Genomic DNA, 23,890 nt, shown 5'->3' with positions numbered 1-23,890 from the left:
TACTTCAAAGGGAAGCGTACTGGATATTTACCCTGGATACAGTCACACCCAGAGGTCTTAATGAATACAATACCTACTCTATGTTTTTGTGACATCATTATATACTTGTGTATTGAAGGTGTAGAAGTTTGTTCTCATTAGTCGATAATAGCTCGTATGTCCCTTTATATTAGTATCAGGTTTTTTGAGCCTTGATGCTTCTAGTCCATATACGCTGGTTGGTGATTGATGGATTGTAGTTAGCATGGTGGAACCCTTATTAGGGACTAGACAGATTCACCACCGATTTTTCACCTTGTATATATTATTCTTGTATATAATTTTTGTATATACACATATTTTTGTATTAAGAGAGACATATGCCCATTAGGATGGCCTCCATACAGAGTTGAGGGGCTTATTCTGCTTTAGTAACTACAAGCGCAATATTAAATTTATGGTAATATATGCAGAATACCATAGTACAGAGTAGTATTATGGAAGTTTGTGATTAAGTTATCTGCATACTAACATGTATTGTATTGTATTATCTACTGAACACACTCTATGTAGATCTGGGTATCCTGTCTAGGTTGGTGTTGGAAACATGGTGATGGGATTTTTTTGAAGTTTCACGGACACTGCCTGCATACACATGTGCATGTGACACACGAGTTTTATATGCTCCAACCTATCTAGTTTTATTATGGATACCCTGAGTTGGTAGTCTATCGTTCTACCATATCCTCCTAGTGTTATAGTTTTAACCAAAAGGATCACTTATTATCATAAGTTTGGATCCTTCCACTATAGGCACTTAGTAGCATACCGGTTCATCATAATCTCTTAGTGTTATAGATATAACCTGAGGGATTTCTTATTTTTACATGCATGAATTCTCTCCACTACAGGCACTTAACTCACTTGTTCATTTGTGCGCACTAAATATAGTTCGTACAGCTCTCGGTATAGGAATAGCTGCACGGAGGGTTTGTTGATCCGGTTACTTAGTAACGACACGTAGCACTTGCGTCATCACGCCCATTCACGTGACTACACGAGCGCACTTCCGGGTTTCGGATGGCCGGGCGGGAGGTGGCCCTCACACACCGGTAAGTAAGTTCACCTTAATTAGTTACCTATATATTCACTATGGTTTCACAGGTAATGTTATCTTGAAAAAGACCCGGGATGGGGTCGAAACGTTGATTCATTTTCACATTTGTATACCACAACTCAGAATAAAAATACCACTTTGATGAAGACCTGTGAGTGCACCTTTTTTCCTATTTTTTCTATATATATATATATATATATAACATAACTCTATTATCTGGGGTCGCAAGACATAGCCTTACATATTACATGCGACAATATATGGCGCAATGACTTATGGGGCTGGCATAGATTTTTTTTTCCAGGGCTGCTTTGTATCCCCAGTCTGGCCCTGCCAGGAAGTAGCTGAAAAACATTTTTCCAATCCTGGCTTTTCCATTTTTTTATAGCGAGAATGCTAGCAAGATAAAACTTCCACATAGGAAACATGGCTTCTAACGTCTTACCAATAAAAGCATTCATGAAGATACCTGCCAGAGGTGGTGGGGATTTTATTTTGCATGTACCTATCCTGTGGTCTCTGCAGACCTGATAGTGAAGGGCTTAACAATCTTAGCATTGCAAAAGATTATATATGTTGTTGAAGATTGACTGTAAAAGTGATGTATGTTATTACAGATTCTCTTTAACCTTCTCTCGTCCTTCAGTGGTCTCCTGTGGTTGGTTGGCTCCCCCAGCAAATGGCACAAAAACTGGAAATACCTACCTAGAGGGCTCTGTTATCATATTTCATTGTAACAATGGCTTCATCCTGATTGGATCTCGTCAAAGGACATGTCTTTCAAATGGCTCTTGGTCAGGAGACACAGCTCAGTGTATTTTAGGTAAAAACCTGTCTGAATTGTACCTTGACACCTCTACCCAAACATAAAAGTGATCTTTTGTGCTGGACCTTATTTAAATTATGAAAAAATCTCTATAAAATAAATTAAATTACCTCATTTATGATCTACCCATATAGTCTAACATGGAAATAAACAGCCAGAAAGGTAATAATTAGCACTCAAAACAGAAAAGGGTAATTTTATACAAATGAAAGTAGTCCATTCTGGTAGTAAAGAAATCCCTGCAAAAGCAAATCTATCTTGGAACAAATAGTCACTATGCAGAAGAGAGTGAATGTGAAAGGAATAAAGTGCCTACTTGGCACTGTAATACTTTATACATTGTATCAACACTAGGTGGCGCACTCTCAGGCTTCAATCCCATCCTATGTGTTCTACCAATTCTAGGTTTATGAGAAGTCCTAATGTCACAGGCTGGTTAGGAATGCAAAGAGATAAGAATAAAAGCTTGGGAGGGTTTCAGTATGGTGTAACCAGATGACATGTATCAGTGGAAGATATGTAATAATTAATGCAGTCTAAATTGACCTGTCAATGATATCTAACAGTGGAAGAAAAGGTACTTCATAAAGGGTAGCATAAAGGAATAGGAAGGAAGCATAAAGTACTCCTAACTTCTTCCAATTGTAAGTAGAGTCCCTTTATGAGATCTATGGACAATCACATTTGTCTGAAAAGAATGCATAGACATAATATCGGGAAAAGACAATACGAAGAAACCTCAGCTGCGAGCGACCAAACACTGACAGGCTACACACCAATCCCCTCTTCCTTGTAAGCTAGCCAGCGTGGCATATTGATGTAAAATGTAAAATCCCTAATACTTCTATTGGGTATAGGTATTTAATGCCTATGGGGTGTGTATCCATGACACACCCACCCACTACAACAATGAATAATCTGGTGAATTGGCAGAGTTCCTCACACTCTCTCAAAAAGAGTATTGCGATTGCCTAATACCTCAGGTTAAGAAGGAACCGATCTTTTGAGAATGATTTCAAGGATAAATCTAAGGCTTTACCCAAGTGCTTCAAGAATAAGCAGGATCCGAATAGATTCCTTAAATCAACCTATAAGTTTGGACCTTTTACTAGATACGAATCAGTCAACTGACTCACAAGACCCAATAAGATGCATCGTACCTTTGACTAAGGCTGGGAAGTGGTCAAGAACATCCTGGAGAGATACTGGCCGCTCCTGTATAAAGATCAGCGCTTGCATCATGTCTTGACCCCACATGCCTCAACCACTGCAAGGCGTGGCCATAATTTGTGTGATATCCTAGTACCCAGTCATTACCACTCATCCCAAATTTACTCCTGCTGACTTAGACTCCATTGCTGGGTGGTGCAGTAGACATTGCTTACCTAGATTTCAGTAAGGCTTTTGACACCGTTGCACATAGAAGGCTTATCAATCAACTGCAATCTTTAAAGGGACACTATAGTCACCAGTGAAACTACATGTATTCCTGACCCTATAGTGTTAACACGACCATCTAGCACCCCTGGGCCCCTCATGCCTCCATAAATATAGTAAAAATCTTACTGTATTCAAGCCAGAAGCTGTGAATCTGCATGCTGTTAGACTCAGGGAAAACAAGCAGTCTGCCGACATGTGATAGCCTGATCCAATCACAGTGCTTCCCCATAGGATTGGCTGAGAGTGACAAGGAGGCAGATCAGGGGCAGAGCCAGCATGATTCAAACACAGCCCTGGCCAATCAGCATCTCCTCATAGAGATGAATTGAATCAATGAATCTCTATGAGGAAAGTTCAGTGTCTGCATGCAGTGGGAGGAGATATTGAATCACAGGATGCTCGTGCACAGCAGATCTGAGTGGATGGAGGCATATTATGCCTCCATCAACTCAGAAGTCCCTCTGGTTCACAATGAGTGACTGCAACTGGAGGTGTTCCTAGCTTTCAATATAAACACTGTATTTTCTAAGAAAATACAGTGTTTACATGAGAAAGGCTGCAGGGAGCTATAGTCCTCACCTGAACAACCTCATTAAGCTGAAGTTGTTCAGGTGACTATAGTGTCCCTTTAAGTTTGGATTCCAATATTGTTGAATGGGTAAGGCTGAGTGACAGGCAACAGAGGGTTGTAGTCAATGGAGTATATTCGAAGCATGGGCTTGTCACCAGTGGGGTACCTCAAGGATCTGTAGTTGGACCCATTCTCTTTAATATTTTTATTAGTGATATCGCAGAAGGTCTTGGTGGTAAGGTATGTCTTTTTGCTGATGTTCCAGGAGGGATAAGCCAAATGGCAAATGATTAAGGTAAACTAGAAAAATGGTCAGAGTTGTGTCAACTGACATTTAATGTGGATAAGTGCAAGATAATGCATCTTGGACGTAAAAACCCAAGGGCAGAGTACAGAATATTTGATAGAGTCCTAACCTCAACATCTGAGAAAAGGGAAATAATTATTTCAGATAACTTAAAGGTAGGCAGACAATGTAATAGAGCAGCTGGAAATGCTAGCAGAATGCTTGGTTGTATATGGATTATACAGGGTATAGTATTAGCAGTCGAAAGAGGGAAGTGCTTATGCCATGGTACAGAACACTGGTGAGACCTCACTTGGAGTATTGTACGCAGTACTGGAGACCATATCTTCAGAAGGATATTGATACTTTAGAGAGAGTTCAGAGAAGGGCTACTACATGGATTGCAGGATAAAACTTACAAGGAAAGATTAAAGGAAAAAACAGAAAAACTACTGCATTCAACTACTAACAGGCTGGATTTCCTTGGTATACAATTTTTGTCAGTGTGCTCAATTGTCTCATTCAATTATATAAGAGCGGTACTGCTTTGATACATTGTGACATATTTGCACTGAGCTGCACTGTTTTGATATATTGTGACATATCTGCTTATACAAGGAAAATGCCTGAACACTTTACCAGTCAGGTGTATAGTCTCTAGTCTCTGTATGAGGGTGTGTGTTGTTTTTTTCGTGAGTGTGTTGGAGATTTATATTATTATTATTGTGATTATTTTTCTGTTTCAATAAAGGTTGTCAGTTTTTTAAGCCAGTATTATTGGATATCTAGCTCTCCTCATCACTTTTTCTGTTTTTTCCATAAACCTAGGGTTATGCCCTTTACTACCCCTGTAACCCTTTCACTTCCTGCCAGAGTTTTCTTTGGCTGGTAGTTTATTTTGTCTAAAAGATTAAAGGAACTTAACATGTATAACTTGGAGGAAAGACAAGACAGGGGGGATATGATAGAAACATTTATATACATAAAGGGAATGGACACACTAAAGAAAGAGACTATATTTAAAAGAAGAAAAACTACCGCAACAAGAGGACATGGTCATAAATTATAGGGACAAAGGTTTAGAAATAATATCAGGAAGTATTACTTTACTGAGAGGGTAGTGGATGCATGTAATAGCCTTCCAGCTGAAGTGGTAGAGGTTAACACAGTGAAGGAGTTTAAGCATGCGTGGGATAGGCATAAGGCTACCCTAGCTATAAAGTAAGGCTGGGACTAATGAAAGTATTTAGAAAATTGGGCATCTAGATGGGCCGAATGGTTCTTATCTGCCATCACACTCTATGTTTCTATCCACTGGGCCTCTACCCAATCTTCTCCAATATTACCCCAGACAGTTGCCTCACTCCTTCTTGAACATTCGCCCACCAGAGAAAGTCTGGATGACTTGTGAAGTGGTTAGGGTACTACACTCCTTCCCAGAGACTATGGGCTGTGATTTGTGCCCTTGCAACCTTCAGTGAAGGAATGTTGCGTTGTAGCAATACAGACTGCCCACTTGCATTGCAGGGGAGAACTCAGCTACTCACTCTGGAGAAAGTAATTGTTCGCGGGCAAATGTTAACCTTGTGTCATGAGATTAGTGTTATGACTTTTATTTGTGTGCTTGTGTTTCATTTTCCTTGGGGTTTGAGTAGAATAGTTTTAATGTAATTAAGTAAGTGTGGTAATGTGATTAAGTTAATATGTTATTGTTATTGGATAAGTTAATGCAATTAATTTAGTGCAGGGGTAGGCAACCTTTGCAACCTCCAGATATTGTGGATTACATCCCCCATGATGCTTTGCCAGAATTATGGCTGAGTGAACATTATGGGAGACGTAGTCCAAAACATCTGGAGTGCCAAAGATTGCCTACCATTGGTTTAGTGTATTATTATATTTACAATTATAAATTAGTAAATGTGTTTAAGTCAATCCCTCTATTCTATGTGCATATAAGTCCCTCTTCTCCCCTCTGTTATGTGTCCTGCTGTTGATTATGGATACCTGAAATAAACTAACATTACTATTTGGTAGCTTTATTGTGATTATTATTACTACTAGTGATTTGGAAAGGGACACATAGTAGAACAGGTTGGGTCTCAACCTCAAACCTGGAGCTAAGCCTCCTATTTTCCCCTACAAAAACACTTTTATTTAATAATGATTTCTGTAAATATATGCAAACCAAAAAATAACTGTTAATTACAAATATCCATGTAAGTCAATTGAAACTTTACATTCCTGTTTCATTCAGGAGAAACCAACTCTTGTGCCAGCCAGTGTGGGCTGAAGCTGCCGGAATGCTCATGTGAAGTGACTTGTGAGAAGCTTGGCACCTGCTGTTTGGATTACCGTTCCTTCTGCGTCAGGATCTCGCCAGAGTCTGGCTTAGTGATGGGAGGCAGAGACTTTGTTATTTTGAATGTGACATTCAATAACACCGCAAATGTGACATGCAGGTATATCAATGATTTCCAATAACAGCATGTTGTCAATCACGACTGTTTACTGTTATTTTCACTACAGACGGTTTTGTTTCTTACTTCTACTGTTTTGCATAAAGTTGGAATTCAGTTCACAAGAACTTACTGTTTGAGTGATAAATTCAACTACAATTTCTAATTATTGATTTGACATTAGCAGAGAAATGTATAATGGAGTTTGCATCACCTCATTTGGTGGGTCAACTGGTCTGCCTGGACTCATTAGCATTCTGCCCAGCTCCAGCTTTGTCAGTCACTGCCATGCTATAACACTTCCTGATTTGTCTGTTGCATGCAGAACCTCTTTAATACTTACAGGGACATTGCCACTAGATTTGGTTGAGTGTCAGTCACTGCCATGCTATAACACTTCCTGATTTGTCTGCTGCATGCAGAACCTCTTTAATACCTACAGGGACATTGCCACTAGATTTGGTTGAGTGTCATTACGCACTACCTCTGTTAATGTATTGGCATATGTGCATGGACATTGCCCTTGCAATCTGAGTGTTTGTTGTAATTGGTATCACCATGTCATATGGCTTGTCCATATTTGCAATACTTGCTTTCAGACAAAGTGACTTTTAGTTGCTGTCCTCATTGTAGAAATGTAGAAAAATTGGGTGGTGGGGGTGGGGGTGATCAGCTGAGCAAGAATGGCACAGACACGCTGAGCTCCTGGGCTATATCATTGTAAAAAGCTTCAACACTACAAATTTTGCAATTACTCAACCTAGCTACTGCTCTGACAGACTCTGGGCACCTCTGACTGATATGAGTTGGAGTCTGGGCTCTTGTACTTCAGTCATCACCATTGTGGCCTAGTGGTCGAAGTGAGGCGGGTGACACAGCCGATCCCCCGTCCTCGAAGATCCGACTGGTCGTGCAAGTCCACCCCCCCCCCCAACCAGTGGGGGTCATCCCGGTCCACCACGGTATTGTCCCATAACAGTCTCAACACGCCAAGGCCCCTGTGGTCCGGCAAAGGTACACACAAAACGCTGCACTTACCTGGCTTAAAATGGCGGCTGAAGGTCGAGATGTCCCAGTAAAGGGTCACTTTCAGCTTTACATCTCCTCCTGTGTCCAGAGAAACAGCCGCCGGCTTCTGCCTGCCGACCCACAATACAATGATCTCCAGCTGCAGCACTCCTGTGGCCTTCAGGTGGAGACTGAACTTTTGACCTCCAGAATTGGTATCGGCTAATAGATGGTTACTACACCCAGGCCGTGCCTTGCTGACATGTATCCCAAAACAGAGAAATGGCCCACAGCTTATTTTGCTTTATTTTATTGTATGTTATCTGCTCTTATACATTATAGTATGTGCTATTATACATTTTTCTTTGAAACTCTCAAGTGCCTACACGAGGCCATTTACTTTCACTATTACCTCTCTTACATTGTACAAACCTTTTTTAGATGACTATAATTTTTCTGCCGTGGTTCCTCACCAGTTTTGCATAGCTCACTCTTACTAAGTACCTCCTCACTCGACTATGCATTATTACCTACTAACGGTCTAACACACATTAGTATTTATATTTACCTATAACTTGCATGTCTAGACTCAAGCTAGTACTCATGGACATAGTGCCCTTAAGCTAATTTAGTTTATGTAACCAGTGCCTATGCCTCAAACTCAAACTAGCCTGTTAACCCTCTATGATCCAGCACTAGCACTGTGTCTCTCTAATTTGAATAATGAATATAAAATGTGCAGAATAAGCTCTACTGTTTAGTTTTCCCACTACATGTTTAGAATTGTTTATTTTGCTTAACAGTATGAAATGCCGTCATGTACCATCCATGCACAACCAAAATAAAAAAAATCTGGGGGATCAGCCTTTAACCTTTTTAAAGGGAAACTATAGTGCCATGAAAACACATTTGTTTTCCTCGCACTATTGCTTCTCCCTCCCCCAAGCCCCTCCCCTAAAAATCCTTTCTGTCTCTTACCTGGTTTGAGCTCAATGTCTCACGGCGCTGGCTCGGGCCCTCCTTCCTGCCTCTCCCGCTGACGTCATGCCTAAAGAGCATGCGCACCAATGGTCAAGCTCGCATTAAGATTTCCCCCTAGGAAAGTATTAGACATTGCTTTCCTATAGGGTTTTGGCTAAAAGAGAGTGCGATCACGGCTCCAGGTAGAGAAGGGAGAGGGAGCAGGTCCCAAGGAGGGTAGAGCAAAACCAGCCAAAAAGGGTCAACATACTAGCAGAAAGGTAGTGGGGGACAAGTCAGCAAGAGCAACAAGATAAAAATGTAACATTCATAACACAGAATCACAGAATATAGCAGACAATTATATCCCACTATCAAAGGATACTGTAAGAATATTCTGCAACTATTCTGCTTGTCTTCCCATGCCAAAATTATGAATTATAGAATGCCTCAAAACAAAAACAAAAACTTTTCTGGTGCAGAAAAAGGTTACAAATGTTCATAAATGGAATCCTAAATGCTTAAATTAACACAGCAGAAAAAAGGATGGAAAAGTCTCAAAAGTAATGAATAGTGGAAGAGACTATCAGAAATAATATTTCATACCAGAAAAAGATTACAGAAAAGGTGCAGATTATTCAGCGACGTGATAAATCTTTCCAATACAAAATGTATTTTCCAAAGTAAAACAATACAAAACTGTGACCATGTTCTCACAGTTAGTCACAAAGGTCCTTTTCCTTAATTTTGCATTCTCCTGTCATTTCCACTGAAGGTGGGGGGTACTGGGAACATTCTACTGCAGAGGCAGATCCGAGGGGGACATGATTCCCTCATACCAAACCTCGTATTTCTCTCCTTACACCAAAGTACAAAGATAGGAATGACTGTGTGGGGAAGCGGCTTGACACAAAATTGTTCTACCACATACCTCCTAAAACATGAAAACTGTCATGTTTCAAATCTTCCATTATTATTTGTTCCCCCTGATATGCAGTATATCTAAATACCACGTGTTACTTGAGATAATAAAAACATAGTGAATATTACTAAAGGAGAAGTAGTAAATGTATACATTTATAAATAGTTTGTAGCAGTTGGATAAACTTGCATGTCAGACCTTCAGCAAACATAGAGAATTTTGGACTAATAGTGCGTTATTATCAACACTATGATTAATTTAGATTTTCTTATCTGTCACCAGATTCAACTCTGACATTACACGGGAGGGTTACATTGAGGAGAGCGGACATGCACACTGTGTATCACCTCTGCTATATGAGACGGGCCGTATTCCATTCGAAATGTCTGTAGATGGAGGACGATCCTATCCTTATTCTGGCACATGGCTGTCAGGTGATTGCATTCACTCTACAGTTTATTCCAACTTACCAGTTATCCATGATTTGAAATGTACCTAATTACAGATATACATAGGAAAAAAACACTGTGGTTTTACTTGTTCTACAGGTTGTAAGTTAAACACAGGACCTTGTTAATCTGAATGTGACCATATCATACAGCTATGTTATAGGGATGTTGTATCATTCCATCCCATTCTCTTACTGCATCCACTTGGTAGTCCATCTTACTTGTGGTTGCTGCGCACCCTATGTAGTCGTTAGTGATTGAGGGTATAAGGGTAGGGCAGCATGCCTTGATCATGCCATGGTATTGCAGAGGACGTATAGCCAAAATCTGTTAGTATACTATTCTGTGGTAACTAAAATACCCAGAACTAAGGATCAACTCTTACTGGGAAAAACAGACTGAAAAAATTAAATATTGGCAGGAAGGTGATTTATGACAAATGGATGTGGTTAATAAAATAGGGAGCATTATGGTAAGAAACATGGCAATGTGGGATAAGACGTGTCAAGTGCGATGAATTATGACCTGCGATCGAAATATATCACATTTAGGTGAAAATGTTAGGGTGAATAGTTCTCCCTTCTGACAACTGAAGAATGAAATATGAAATATAATTAAAACATATTGGAGTGATGGTGAGTTATCAGTTATGCCATAGAAGATTAAATATGGCAAGTAGGAGATTAAATATGGCAAGTGGGAGTGAAGAATGGTTTCCACTTGTCATAAATCCTAGCCGATGATTTATAACAAGGGGGCACTGAAACATGGCACAGGTGAAATTAGCAGTGACTTATCACATGGCAGGGAAGATATGCCAGAGTGGTATCCGGCAACCAGAAATTTAAATCTGTGATGGGAGGTGATGTATGGACATGTAGGGGATAGCAATTAGACCATGATAATTTGGGGTGGCATAAATAAAAGAAGAGTAGTTGGGAATTTAAGTATGAAATATAGCAAGCAAGGTACGGAAATATGTTATGACTTTAGGAAACGTGGCGTTTTAGAAAAGCTGTAATACTGTGGCATGAGAGGGGATTTACGGCAGGTGAGGGATAAATAAGTAATAAAAAGGAGGAAGTTAAAGATAAATGAAACAAGAACAACAACAATAAGAGGTATGACAATATATCAGTGGTGTGTGGAATATTACAGAGAAGGATTGTTTTGTGCTTATGACAGATCACATGTCCCTAGAACAATAAAAGTAACAATAAATGTTACTTTTTTGCAGGACTATCTTAAAGCACCACATCAATAAAGTACATAGTAATGTACACTGCGTATAAATGTTTCATAAAACTTCATACCCATAGAGTCATAATCATTTATTTTAAACTCGTCAAAATGTTTGTTTATGGGAGCTTGAAAAACAATACTTGCTCTAAATTATTATTTGTACAACTATTAATAACAATGAACTATTACAATTATTAAAAAGCATGAGTTCACTATATTACACAATATTTCACAATATTTTATTTGGTGAATTATAATATGTCTATATCTAAGGAAGTTTAAGATTTCCATTATGCTACGGAAATGATCTTACACCATTTCATCTGACTGCTCATCTAGTCGCAGAATTCTATAATTTTATTTAAGCCCCCAGACAACTTCATCTCATGTTCCGTAGTTTTAAGCCTGCTAATGAAAACATTGCCATTCTACATGTTAACATTGCTTGGGTGAAATGCCTATAGTGACTGTAACTATGAGAGCCACTAGAGGCGCTACCACAGAAATAACCGAGTAAGACTCCGCTGTTTCAAACAGTTCTCAATGAAATCATAGAGATCATCTGATTGGTGCAGGCCATCTGATTGGCACGTACGCACTAGATTTTCCTATGAGAAAGTTTTGGGTTTGCTCAGATCATCAAGATCGAAATTCTCAGCCAAGGAAAATAAGGCAACCGCAGAGAGATACAGCGTGGCGTGAGAGAAAAAGTAAATCAACTACCTCTTTAATCCTTGCGGGGGAGGAGGTGGTCATCTGAATGCTGACTTGGAAACTATAGCATTTCTATGCCTTATTTTGTAGTGTTCCTTTCAGTGCTACACAATAGAACTAATTGGTGATTTAAAATATCCTTTCTACATTTAGTACTGCTTATATTATTTATTATTTACAGGTAATTTTAATTTTTTTGAATGTTTGACTATTATCTCTCGTGGGGTGTGGGGGTAGATCATATATTCTAAAAAACAAGATTAAGTAATAGGGGGTAGCAGCTAGGAGTCCTTATGTTACCGTTTTAGGGCCAACAGTCTGGGCATCTCTTATATTGGAACAGACGCTTTATATCTCAGTTTGGGAATCAACAAGTCTTTTCAGATTCACAACACAGTGGGGTTAGCTCAATGAAGAAAGGACTGGGGAAAAACTGGACACAGGAATTACATTGTTTCCCTAAATTTTATAATATTCTTGCCCGTGATTTGATAAGTCCCACATATTTTAGAGTAACATTAAAATAAGCCATTTATTTTTCTTTTGTACTGTCATAAATATCAGGATTATTCACTAAAGTGAGAATCCAAGATTAAGGTCAAAATAGACAACTTGGACAAATTCTCCAAGTCAGCTACTTTCCATTCAGCTGCTTTGGACTTAAATTTAAAAATGTACTTGGCATTCGCTTTGAATTCTCAGTTTAGTTAATGCCCATATATGACTCACTATTACAGAAGCCTCTCAGAAACCTGTAGAATTTTCTTATTGTTAAAAATGTTGAATACTGTTTGTTTGTTTTTAACATGCAATTAATGTATTATTAATTTCCTTCATGTCCCTATGTTTATGTTGTACCTTTGATTCCCCATAGCATAATTACTGTCCTTTCATATTATTTCTCTTTTATTATTTTATTTAATAAAGTCTGTCTACATTATCACTGCTCAGTACATAAGGGGATTTTTGCTGACATGTATACAATTTTCAGTGCATCCTGGAAAGGTGACAGAGGAAGAAAAATGTGCCCTGGTAAATGACACCAAATGGCAATATTATGGCACTTCAAATACATACGGCACTCTGACTGTAACGTGGGATCCAAGTGCATTCAAGGGGAATTCAGTGAACATTGAAGTCTGGGGCTACGAAGAATTAGGTAAAAACGCATGATTAGAATCCTGTCATCATGCAAGACAGTTTAACGGTGCAAATGTGCTCTGGAAATGGTTTTCAGTATCTTTTTTTTTAATTTTATTTTTATTTGTGCCATGCCTGGGCCTTGATGGCATATGTTTTTTTTTTTTCTAGCATGAGGTTGAAACAGCAATTTGGAAGCATCAAAAATTCTGAATCGCTGCAACAGAAAAAAACTAAACAAAAACAAATGAATTTGTATCGATTTAGGGGCTCTTCTTAAATGTTGCCTTTCAGCTGTTTAGTAGATAGCTCCCTAATCTATTACCCTCATCCACATATGGATATCAAATTAGGGAGTTATTTACTAAACAGCTGAAAGATAAAAATAGAGAAAAGAGATTTTCGTGATTTTTATATTTTAGCTGTTTAGCAGATAACCCCCCAAGTAATTACGCTGTACCTTTGTGACTGCCACCTTCATTCAGTCGTCACAGGGAATAATGTGACCACATTTTGGACAAATTTCAATTAGTAGGAATTAATATTTTCCATATTTCACACAAATTGGAATTTGTCTATTCATTTGTTATCACTTTGACAAATGTTTATGTCATTATATATCTGTCAACATTATAATGCATGATATTTTAAAACCTTAAAAAATATTTGAAATGAAAATTGACAAATCAAAGCAAAACTATTTATTTCCCTGTGCACATCTTTATACCATAGTCTTTGTGTCCTCTCTATTTTTAATGTCTGCACTGTATTCTCATTCTCTCTATCTAGAAAACCTTGAATACAAATGGCTCTGGGGCCCCTTTCATAATTGGTATCATGATTACTTATATTTCTTTCCTACATAGGTGGTTTGATTCTATAGTATTAAACATTTTGAAAACATAGAAATGTGTATTAATGGTATGCTACCATAACAAGGTTATTCACTATTGTGGGAATTATCAGCCAAACTGGTAAAATTCTCCAATTCAGTTATTCTTCCAGTTCAGCTATATAAGTTGTAAGTTTGAAATTCACGTTGAAGTCCTGACAATTCTCATTTTAGTAAATAAACCTGGAAATGATTTGCAGGATCTATCTAAAACAATGTACACTGTATGGAAATTCTAAAAATAATGAGTTTCTTGCATTTTTATAATAGGAGAACAATATTCCTCATTATGGTCAGCAGCTTGGAAATATCTATATTCTCTAGAAAAGCAATATGCAAACAATGGATCTTTTACATTTACCCCCGAGCCTGCTGATGCCAAATATAATATCTTTGAGTTTGGAAGTCTTAGGATTACTCCTAGCCAGTATCAAGATGGGCAGATGTAAGTTTTACTAATATTACTGTGTCTACGCAAATTGCTAACTCAGAAAAGTGTAGAGAAGGATTGTTAAACATGCTGTGCAGAAGTACTCCAGAAAAATACTGGTTAATACAATATACAGAAAACTGTTTTAAAATGTACCTTGTATAGAGAACTGTCATGTACCTAGAAGTTACACAGTTGAATTGAGCACTAAAAATCATCTATAACTTGTGTTAGCCTTTTTTTCCACAAGGTATCCCATTTACTTTTACATTTGTATTCAAGATTTTGGAAAAGACATTATAATCCACTTCTGACAAGGCAAAGCCAGGACAAACATTGCAGATGAATTAGAAACATTGTTTTAGGTTTTCTCTTCTGTGTGCTTACTCAATGCTATATGCCAGGTATAAAGGACAGAGCTTATATTAATGATTGACAGAGGCGCCTATTTGGAGGATAATGAGAAGTGGATTTGAGTAATTCTATTTCTCACACCTCACAAAAATACATCTTTATTAAAGGATCACTGTAGGGTCAGGATCACAAACATGTATTCCTGACCCTATAGTGTTTAACCCACCATTTAGGTGGCTTGTCGTCGTCCCCCCCCCCCCCCCCTCAATCCCCCTATAAAAGTTTAAAACTCACCTTATTTCCAGTGCCACGCGGGTCCGCTAATGCTGACTCTGCCCCCTTTGTGACATCATCAAAATGGCCGATGGGGAAAGCATTGGATTGGCTAAAATTGGCATGGGGGCAGGGCCAAATGCCGTTTTGGCCAATCAGGACCTCCTCATAGAGATGCATTGAATCAATGCATCTCTATGAGGAAAATTCAGCATCTCCATGCAGAGCGTGGGGACACTGAACGTCAGGGGTGCTTTTTCTGCAGCACTGACCCAGGAAGCATCTCCAGTGGCAATCTAAGGAGTGGCCATTTGAAGGTGTCCCTAGAGGCAATGTAAACACTGCCTTTTCCCTGAAAAGGCAGTGTTTGCATGAAAAAAGCCTGAAGGTAACTATTATACTCACTAGAACAACTACATTAAGCTGTGGTTTTTCTGGTGACTATAGTGTCCCTTTAAATATATAGAAAAGTAAACATCCTGGGAAGTAACAATTTGTCTTTAACACTTTTTTATGTTTGTAAATAATATGAATACTGAAAAAACTGTGAATAAATATGTGTAATAAATATATGTTTACCCCCCCCCCGTAAACTTAATTAACACAAGTAGGTAATTACGTACAAAGGTTACTTGTGGCTACACAACTAGTGGCACTGGTGCCCCTCTTCCCTTTAGAAAATGTAACAGTCAGGTTTGAACCATTTATAAATATATGGTTATAGTCCTAATAAACAACACATTTAACAATGGTCAGGTCCAGATTTCCCATGGGAACACCTACTCTGCCCGTTAAAACACTTTCCCTTCCACTTGCCCGGTGTCTGCTATTTGCTGACCGGAACAGATGCTCCTGGACTCTGGGATCTTTCCACTCAGTCTGAGGGAGTCTGATCTGTGCATGGCTCCTTAGACTGAACACAGCAATCTGTGCATGGCCCCACCCCCTCTGACTGAACAGAGCAATATATGCATGGCCCAGCCCTCTTGTACTGAACACCTCAATCTGTGCATGGCTCCATTCCCTCAAGCTGAACACAGTGATTTGTGCGTTTCCCCACCCCCTCAGACAGAACACAGTGATCTGTGCATGGCCCCACACCCTCAGACTGAACACAATGATCTGTACATGGCCCCACCCCTCAAACTGAACACAATGATCTGTACATGGCCCCCCACCCTCAGACTGAACACAATGATCTGTACATGGCCCCACCCCTCAAACTGAACACAATGATCTGTACATGGCCCCACCCCTCAAACTGAACACAATGATCTGTACATGGCCCCACACCCCCAAACTGAACACAATGATCTGTGCATGCCCCCCCACCCTCAGACTGAACACAATGATCTGTGCATGGCCCCACACCCCCAAACTGAACACAATGATCTGTGCATGGCCCCACACCCCCAAACTGAACACAATGATCTGTGCATAGCCCCACACCCCCAAACTGAACACAATGATCTGTGCATGGCCCCACACCCCCAAACTGGACACAATGATCTGTCCCTGGCCCCACACCCTCAGACTGAACACAGTAATCTCTGCATGCCTACCCCCACCCCTGCTATCCACAATGCAAACAAATGTACACTATCACACACACTCGTGCATTATAACATAGTTATTAGTACATATAGATGTCAGCCTCACTCATTTGATAAAAGTCACTATCAACATATAGAACAGCATAGTTATAATAATATGGATATCCTGATCCATAAATTACAGTGCAGTAAATTGGAATGTCACTTTATCTAGTTGTCTGGTTCTTTATTGGATACTCTTTCTATAACGCACTGTTTTACATGTTTTAGGGATGTTCAATCACTGTGGAGTGTGGATCATGCAATGGCTTGGCACCTGGGAGAAGATTTCAGAAAGAACTCTGCTGAATGGGCAACAAAGAAATGTCTAAACTGGCATGAAAGTGATACAAAACTTCCCAATTTTCTGTTAGAAATACTTGACTGCCCATGTACATTGGCACAGGCCAGAGCAGACAGTGGCAGATTTCATGTACGTTATGCACAGAAAGTGTTCTCTCTTGTATACTATCCCGTCATATTAGAATGTTTCCCACCCACTTAATTTCATTGGATGGTACGGCTGTAGACTAAATCTTGCTAATAACGTTTGAAGATTGAATCATCCACACTGAATAATATTTTATCTATATATTTGCTACCAATTTGTTCAGCATAGTCTTCAGTTTAAATGGCACTGTCATTAATTGGGTACTCCACTGCCCATATGTTTTTTACATTTTCTTATGCAAATGATGCATTTTTTCATTTGTTGCTATGTCTAAAAACAGCTTGCAAAAGCTGCCCTTCTCTTGTCTGAAACCTTTGCAACCCTTCTCGTTTTATTCCAGCACAGACTTTCTGTGGCTGTTAATCACAGACTTCCCAATGCAGGTCAATGAGAAGTCTTTGCAAGGAAGGTGCTACCTCTTGAGTTTAGCTCCACTGAACGAACTAAACCAGGAAGTAACAGGACAGTTGTCTGATTGACAGCTAGAGGGGTGAAACAAGGTTAATTTATAAAAGTGTTAATTTCTGTTGAAATCTGCACTTCTAAATTAAATAAAGAGGACACTCTATTCACATACATTGTTTTAGGTGTCTGCAGAGTCCATTTAGAAGACCATCATATCATTTTTTGCATGATAAATACTCTTTAATAATAAAAAGAAAATCAGGTATGAATGATTGCAAAACATACAAAAATAATTGGAAACGGTTTCATCACATTCGCAAAATACCAGCATCACCATATTTTTGTACCTATAGCCAAATAGTTGATATGTATCTTTGCAGCCATAGTGACACTTTATGGCCTATGCTTTTGATCATGTGTAAATGTAAATAATCTGTAGCTTGTTTTAAATAATAGTTAAGGATTCACAAACTCACATCAACTCACATATTTAATGTATTTATTTCTGTATGGCCAGAAATAGGATTATTTGAGTAAAATGGTCTGGTAAAAACGTTTGTAAAATGTTGTAACTCTTCGTAAATCCAGTGTAGCTAGAAACTTTCACAAACACCTTCTAATTGCCGCCATGGTACTGTCAGAATACTACAAGCCAACCCCTGTAGTCAGATCATAACATCAAATTGTCAGGCACAAAATGGCACACTACGTTTTTTGAAAAGTGTTTCCAAGCTTTTCAATAATACAATAAAAGTGAAGATGTGAAGCTCTGTCATATACAATTTAAGAGGATCATTTGTGTTTGAGAGTCCTGTCTCGTTAAATTTGCCTTCAGAAAATGGCAAAACATTGCATTTATAGTTTTACAAACAGTATGAAAGTTTTGGAGGTATCAATATTTTTTTCATGTTTTACCTCTGTAGAGTTCCAGCTCATGTCTTTGGTGCAAACAAAACCTTATTATAGGCTCCAATGAGATGATATCACCTTTTTTTTAATGTTCTAACCAGGATATATATACTCCCATCAAACGGGTGGAATAAAATAATGAAAGAGATAATAATCATGTACAGCAGGCCTCCAGTTAACTTAACATAATGAAATGTTTTGACTTGATGATGAATTACTGAATACACCTCTTATTAACTGTGCTTCTCCTCAAATAAAAATGTAAAATGCTAACTCAAGTTACACTTGAACTTACATATTTTCATGATCAATAATCAATAGCATAGGAAATGTTCAAGCAACATCTCTGCAAAACCAATTTTTAAAAATGGTAAAATTATCAAGACTCTAATAAATCATATAGATAATACACAGTCGTTGCTAAACAGGGACTTTGGATGCTGAAACCCTAGTATGGGACACTTTAGATCCTGGATCACTATAGGTAGTGGAGGGGACAGGAGAATACTAGTGCTTGTTTTTTTTTTAACTTGACCCAAAGCCACCTTATGTATAAAAAAAAAGATGAGTAGTATAGTGACTGCTAAGGAGAAGGTGATGGAGTGCTCCAGGCAACTGTTCGTAGGGGCTGAGAAACAGAGTTTTGTTGCACAACCCTCTATTAAGTTAGGTAGCATGGCAGGGTTCCATTGAATATCTGGCTATGCAGCATGTGCAGCAGGCTATGCTTTCATTGAAATCCTGCAGTGAATTTAGCAGCACATGGTTAATGGGTAGAGAGGAGGTAACCTAATAGATTTGTGCAAGGTGAGAAAATTCAGTTCTGCCGAAAAACTTTTTTTTTTTTTATTTTAAAAGTGGATTTTTCGGGACATCCAAACTCGGTCAAATGTCAATTCGGGGACCAAATCAGAAGAACAAAAACCAAATGGAGAGAACATTGGCCAGTCAGTGTACTGCAAAAAAATATACATAATGTAATGTTATCAGGGTTATTCACTAAAGTGAGAATTCAAAGTGAATTTTAAGTGAATTTCAAATTTGAGGCCAAGGTAGCCGAACTGGAATGTTTCCAGATTGGCAATTTTTACCTTGAATTTAAAAGTCACTTCAAATTCCCTTTGAATTCTCACTTTAGTTATTAACACTAGAAGTATATATATTGCAATACACTGACAAGAGCATTTTCCCGCCATTTGGCTCCATGATCAAGTAAGAAAAAGTAGTCTATAGAAGGAAAAACAGGAGGAGCAGTAAAAAAAAGAAATCTATATTTATATGTTCAGCATTCCACATTTTAGTTAGCAAACTTAGCAATACCCCTGAAATAATACGTAATCTTTATAAAGTCCCAAAGAGGCCCAAAACTTGCTTATGGGCCTGAATGTTTAAATGTATCACATACTTGTTTGAAATACCCTCAACTGTTCTGCCATATATACATGCATAAGATTATTTAAAGGGACAGTATAATCACCAAAACAACTTTAGCATAATGAAGATGTGTGTGTATAGAGATCATGCCTCTGAAGTTTCACTTCTCAATTCTCTGACATTTAGGAGTTAAAACACTAGTATTTCTGTTTATGCAGGCCTAGCCACACTTTCCCTCACTATGACTGACACAGCCTGCATGAAAACAAAATGGTTTCATTTTCAATTAGATGTAACTTACTTTAACATTTTTTATATCCTGCTTTGTAAATTGAACTGCAGTGTCCCCCTAATCACACACAGGAGGCTTCTGCAAGGTCTAGAAAGATATTGACAGAGCAGGAGATGAGACAATCTAAATTAAACATAATTTGCAATAAAGGAAGTGTAAACATTAGATGACTCTTTACAGGAAATGTTTAGGAAGGCTGTGTAAGTCACATGCAAGGAGGTGTGAATAGGGCTGTACAAAGAAAGGAATTTATATAGCGGGTAATTGAGCAGTGAGACTGCAGGGGGATGATCTATACATCAAAACTGCTTCATTAAGCTAAAGTTGTTTTGGTGATAATAGTGTCCCTTTAAAGGTTTACTCCAACCATCATAACCAGTACAGCCTGCTATAGTGGTTAAGATGCTAGGAATACCCTGGATCAATTATCCAATGATGGGGCAAACCATTCAGTAATAATTTGTCCCCTTATGTGGGTATCGGCCGAGTTCCAAGGCTCTCTGATGGTCTGATGATATGGTTCCAGCTTCTGCAAGGTTGCAGAAGCTGGAAGCCAAGGCCATTGCCATTCTTTGGTTGAGAGCGACAGCTGACCACTCTTAGCCAATGACTGTCATTCTGTGCAATGAAATTAAAGGGTTGGTCCAACCAAAAACTGTGTTTTAATAAAACACTGTTTTTTTAATTGGAAAATATTTTTTTATCTGAACAGTTGGCATTGTCTGTGGTTTAGATATAATAATAACATGCAGTTTAATAACAGACATGATGTTGTGTTTTATTGCAGCCGGATTATGGATGTGACATTGATGCAGGCAGTGTGTGTACGTACCACCCTGGGGCAGTGCACTGTGTTAGAGCAATCTATGGCAGGTAACTTTATCCCATGTTTTATGTTTTATTGAACTCAGAGATGTATCCAAGTAGCAGTGACTGAAAACTAGAAAGCTCAGAAAGATGTACAGCACAGTTATGGTCAGACAGCAGCCCCTCAATTAATTGGATGCCGATGTTACTCATCTTTTAGGTAAAACTAAAACCAAAATGTCATTTTTAGTGTATATCTAATCAATTAAATTGGAGTAGAAACCATCAGAGCTAGCTGGCAAACCCGCTTAGAGATACATAGAAATAACAGAAATGGTATTTATAGACAGACAAAGCTACACAAAAAAAGTGTGTAACCACACAAAGTAATCAAGAACCACAATATTTTATCTTGTAAAATTGTTCAATAGCTAACATCAATGTTTCATATAGCCAGAGAGAATAAAAGAAACCGATAATATATAGTATAGTATGTTTTAATAACCAAATGGGTATATAAAACCATTATCAAATATCACTTGTGAGGAGATCGGTGTTGTTAAATGTAATGCATTTGGCAATTGTATGGGATGTTAACTATTTTAGAAGCTTAGTTTTCTCACTTTACAAAACTTATTAAAGAAAAACTGAAGTTTGTTATTGTTTCATTAGGATATATTTGTGTATTTTAATTATTCTAAAATCAGTTTGTTAGTCTTTGTTTTATAAAACAGACTGTTCACAGCATCATACTACTCCTTTAAATTTTATTAGAAGCATCCCCTCATGGGAAGCATGTGACTATACATAAACATAGAGTTATTCAGTAAAAGGAACATTGTCAAAAATTCTACATTTATTAAAAAAAAAAATTAAATTTAAGGCAGAAGCAACCAAAGCAGCCTTATGTTTGAAATGTTCTTTGACTTCCCAAGAATTCTCACAATAGTGAATAAAACCAATTAATGTTCACACATGGATTGTGTAAGCTTAGTGAGCCACAAGAGGGAGCTGTAGCAATGTCTTATACTTTAGCAACCCATAGCGTGTAGAGTAAAAGAACATTGATATTGAGGGAAATTCATAAAATCTGTAAAATGTATATATATTTTTTTATATGATTCTTTATTTTTGTAGTGCATAGTTTGACAGGTAAACATTTCACTTGGTGATTTACAGCGCAATACATGGGTGTCATAGACTGCACTTTTTTTTATAAATAAGAAAAATAAGAAATGCTAGGTAACAGGCACAACAGACTTGTCAAATATATATAAACTTATGAATTAACAGAGATTGTCAAACATGAGGGTTAGAAAGTGATCATGAGAAGTCAAAGTTAATTAACTACAATGGGAGTACAATACTTTTCACAAATAAATTGTGTAAGATCTGCTGGAGCAAATAATATCACCACAGTAAGGAAAAGACAGAAGATTTAACCACTGAAACTCCAGAGACCCGATCTGCACCACCCATTATATACAAAAAAGTGAACCGAATGATTAATATTAACTTGAGTCATTGTAGTGGGAGCTGCAGCATTAGCTGCACGCAGCATCTTATGTATAACAGAGTGGACGGCAGGTTCCAGTAGAAATTTCTCCTCAGGTAGTAGACCGACACAGATTTTAGCCAATTCCCCTAGCCACAGCTGATTTGGTGCATGATTAGTGAAGTAACAGTGATTGCACCCCACTGGGACCACTGGGGTATAAGATGAGTAGTGGGCAATGCAGGGGCATGTGTAGTGGTTATTCCAGCATGCGTTGTACCCTCTCCCAGCCTCTCCGAAGCTTTAAGTAGCCTTGGTGAGAATTGCTTGAGCGTCTGTGCCTGATCCACCTCGGTAGATGACACCATGGCATCCTCCATTTATGCCACTTCTTGTGTGCCGACTGGGTCCTCCTGTCGACTGGTCTGATCCAGGAAAGGTGCCTGCTAGGCCCCCTCAGTGGCACACTGGCGACTGTTAAGTACCAACAGCCATTTGGCAAACAGCCTGTCCAGCTTCTCTGAGAGTGATTGTGCTGTGCTGCACGTGGTGTCCGCCATTGTGTGTCTGGGATGATGGTTGCCAGATCGTCGGGAACTCACCACCTCTGCGCAAGTAGAAGGTGCCGGGATATCCCTCACTGGCAGGGGGTAGAGGGGGAGAGGGTGCCGGTGAGACTTCAGGCTTAGTGGACAGAAGCATGTTGAGGGGTCGGCAGCCTCCCTCGCATGAACTTAGAGTAGGCCTCTTGTAGGCCACAAGATTGCCCCAACAGAAGTCGCCAATCGGTCAAAAACACGATTAAGGTAAGCACAGAGGAGACCTCCTGATTGCAGGACACGTCGACAGTGAGGATTCAAGATTAAATTTAGCAATTTTAGCTGATTAAGAGCTTTGTGCCACTGGGGGTCTCAAAATGTGCGACCGGTCAGTGCAGCTGCTAGGCTCTGCCCCTTTGTTTTTTCTATTATACATTTTCCTTGACATAATAGTAAAATGTAATTTAAAATGTATATTGTGTCAAAAATCTTCAAAATATAAACAAGACTCATGAAGTCGGACTACTCGTTGTATTAAAGACTAAATGCTATTTCTTGTGTATTAAACCTCTGCTCTCTTTCTGTTCCTGGAAGCCTACTTTATGCAGCAGGACAGCAGTGCTGCTATGATTCCAATGGATTTCAAGTTCTTACAAGCGACTCCCTTGGTGGCAGCACCCCAGATCGAGCTCATGACTGGGGATCCCCACCATATAAGAAGCCCCCCAGGGTACCAGGCTTCTCTCACTGGCTTTATGATGTTATCACATTTTATTACTGTTGCCTGTGGTCGGATAATTGCCAGCGTTACTTAGAGCTCAGACCTTCCAGTGATTGCCGTACATACAAACCTCCAAGAGTCGGTATGTGAGCATACATGGCTACAGTACTGTATAGCTTATATTTATGTCTAAATGCAAGTGTCTATGTACGTGAGCACAGAAAGACAGAGAAAGAGAATTGC

At 38.7% G+C, this 23,890-nt stretch overlaps 1 protein-coding gene across 1 annotated transcript in view; it reads left to right on the top strand.

The window, feature by feature from the left end:
* SUSD2 (sushi domain containing 2) overlaps nucleotides 1-23,890 on the top strand; it is a 254,407-nt gene that overhangs the window by 174,003 nt on the left and 56,514 nt on the right. Inside the window, exons 13-20 of the mRNA XM_063454175.1 lie at nucleotides 1,743-1,919; nucleotides 6,477-6,681; nucleotides 9,851-10,002; nucleotides 12,965-13,132; nucleotides 14,276-14,450; nucleotides 16,886-17,087; nucleotides 20,873-20,958; nucleotides 23,521-23,789. Coding sequence (XP_063310245.1) covers nucleotides 1,743-1,919; nucleotides 6,477-6,681; nucleotides 9,851-10,002; nucleotides 12,965-13,132; nucleotides 14,276-14,450; nucleotides 16,886-17,087; nucleotides 20,873-20,958; nucleotides 23,521-23,789 — 1,434 coding nt within the window. The remainder of the gene's footprint in view (nucleotides 1-1,742; nucleotides 1,920-6,476; nucleotides 6,682-9,850; nucleotides 10,003-12,964; nucleotides 13,133-14,275; nucleotides 14,451-16,885; nucleotides 17,088-20,872; nucleotides 20,959-23,520; nucleotides 23,790-23,890) is intronic.

Source organism: Pelobates fuscus, chromosome 5, assembly GCF_036172605.1.
Source record: "Pelobates fuscus isolate aPelFus1 chromosome 5, aPelFus1.pri, whole genome shotgun sequence".
In the NCBI taxonomy this organism is placed as follows: domain Eukaryota; kingdom Metazoa; phylum Chordata; class Amphibia; order Anura; family Pelobatidae; genus Pelobates; species Pelobates fuscus.
Note: the sequence above shows the minus strand (reverse complement) of the source record. Positions and strands in the feature narration are given on the sequence as shown.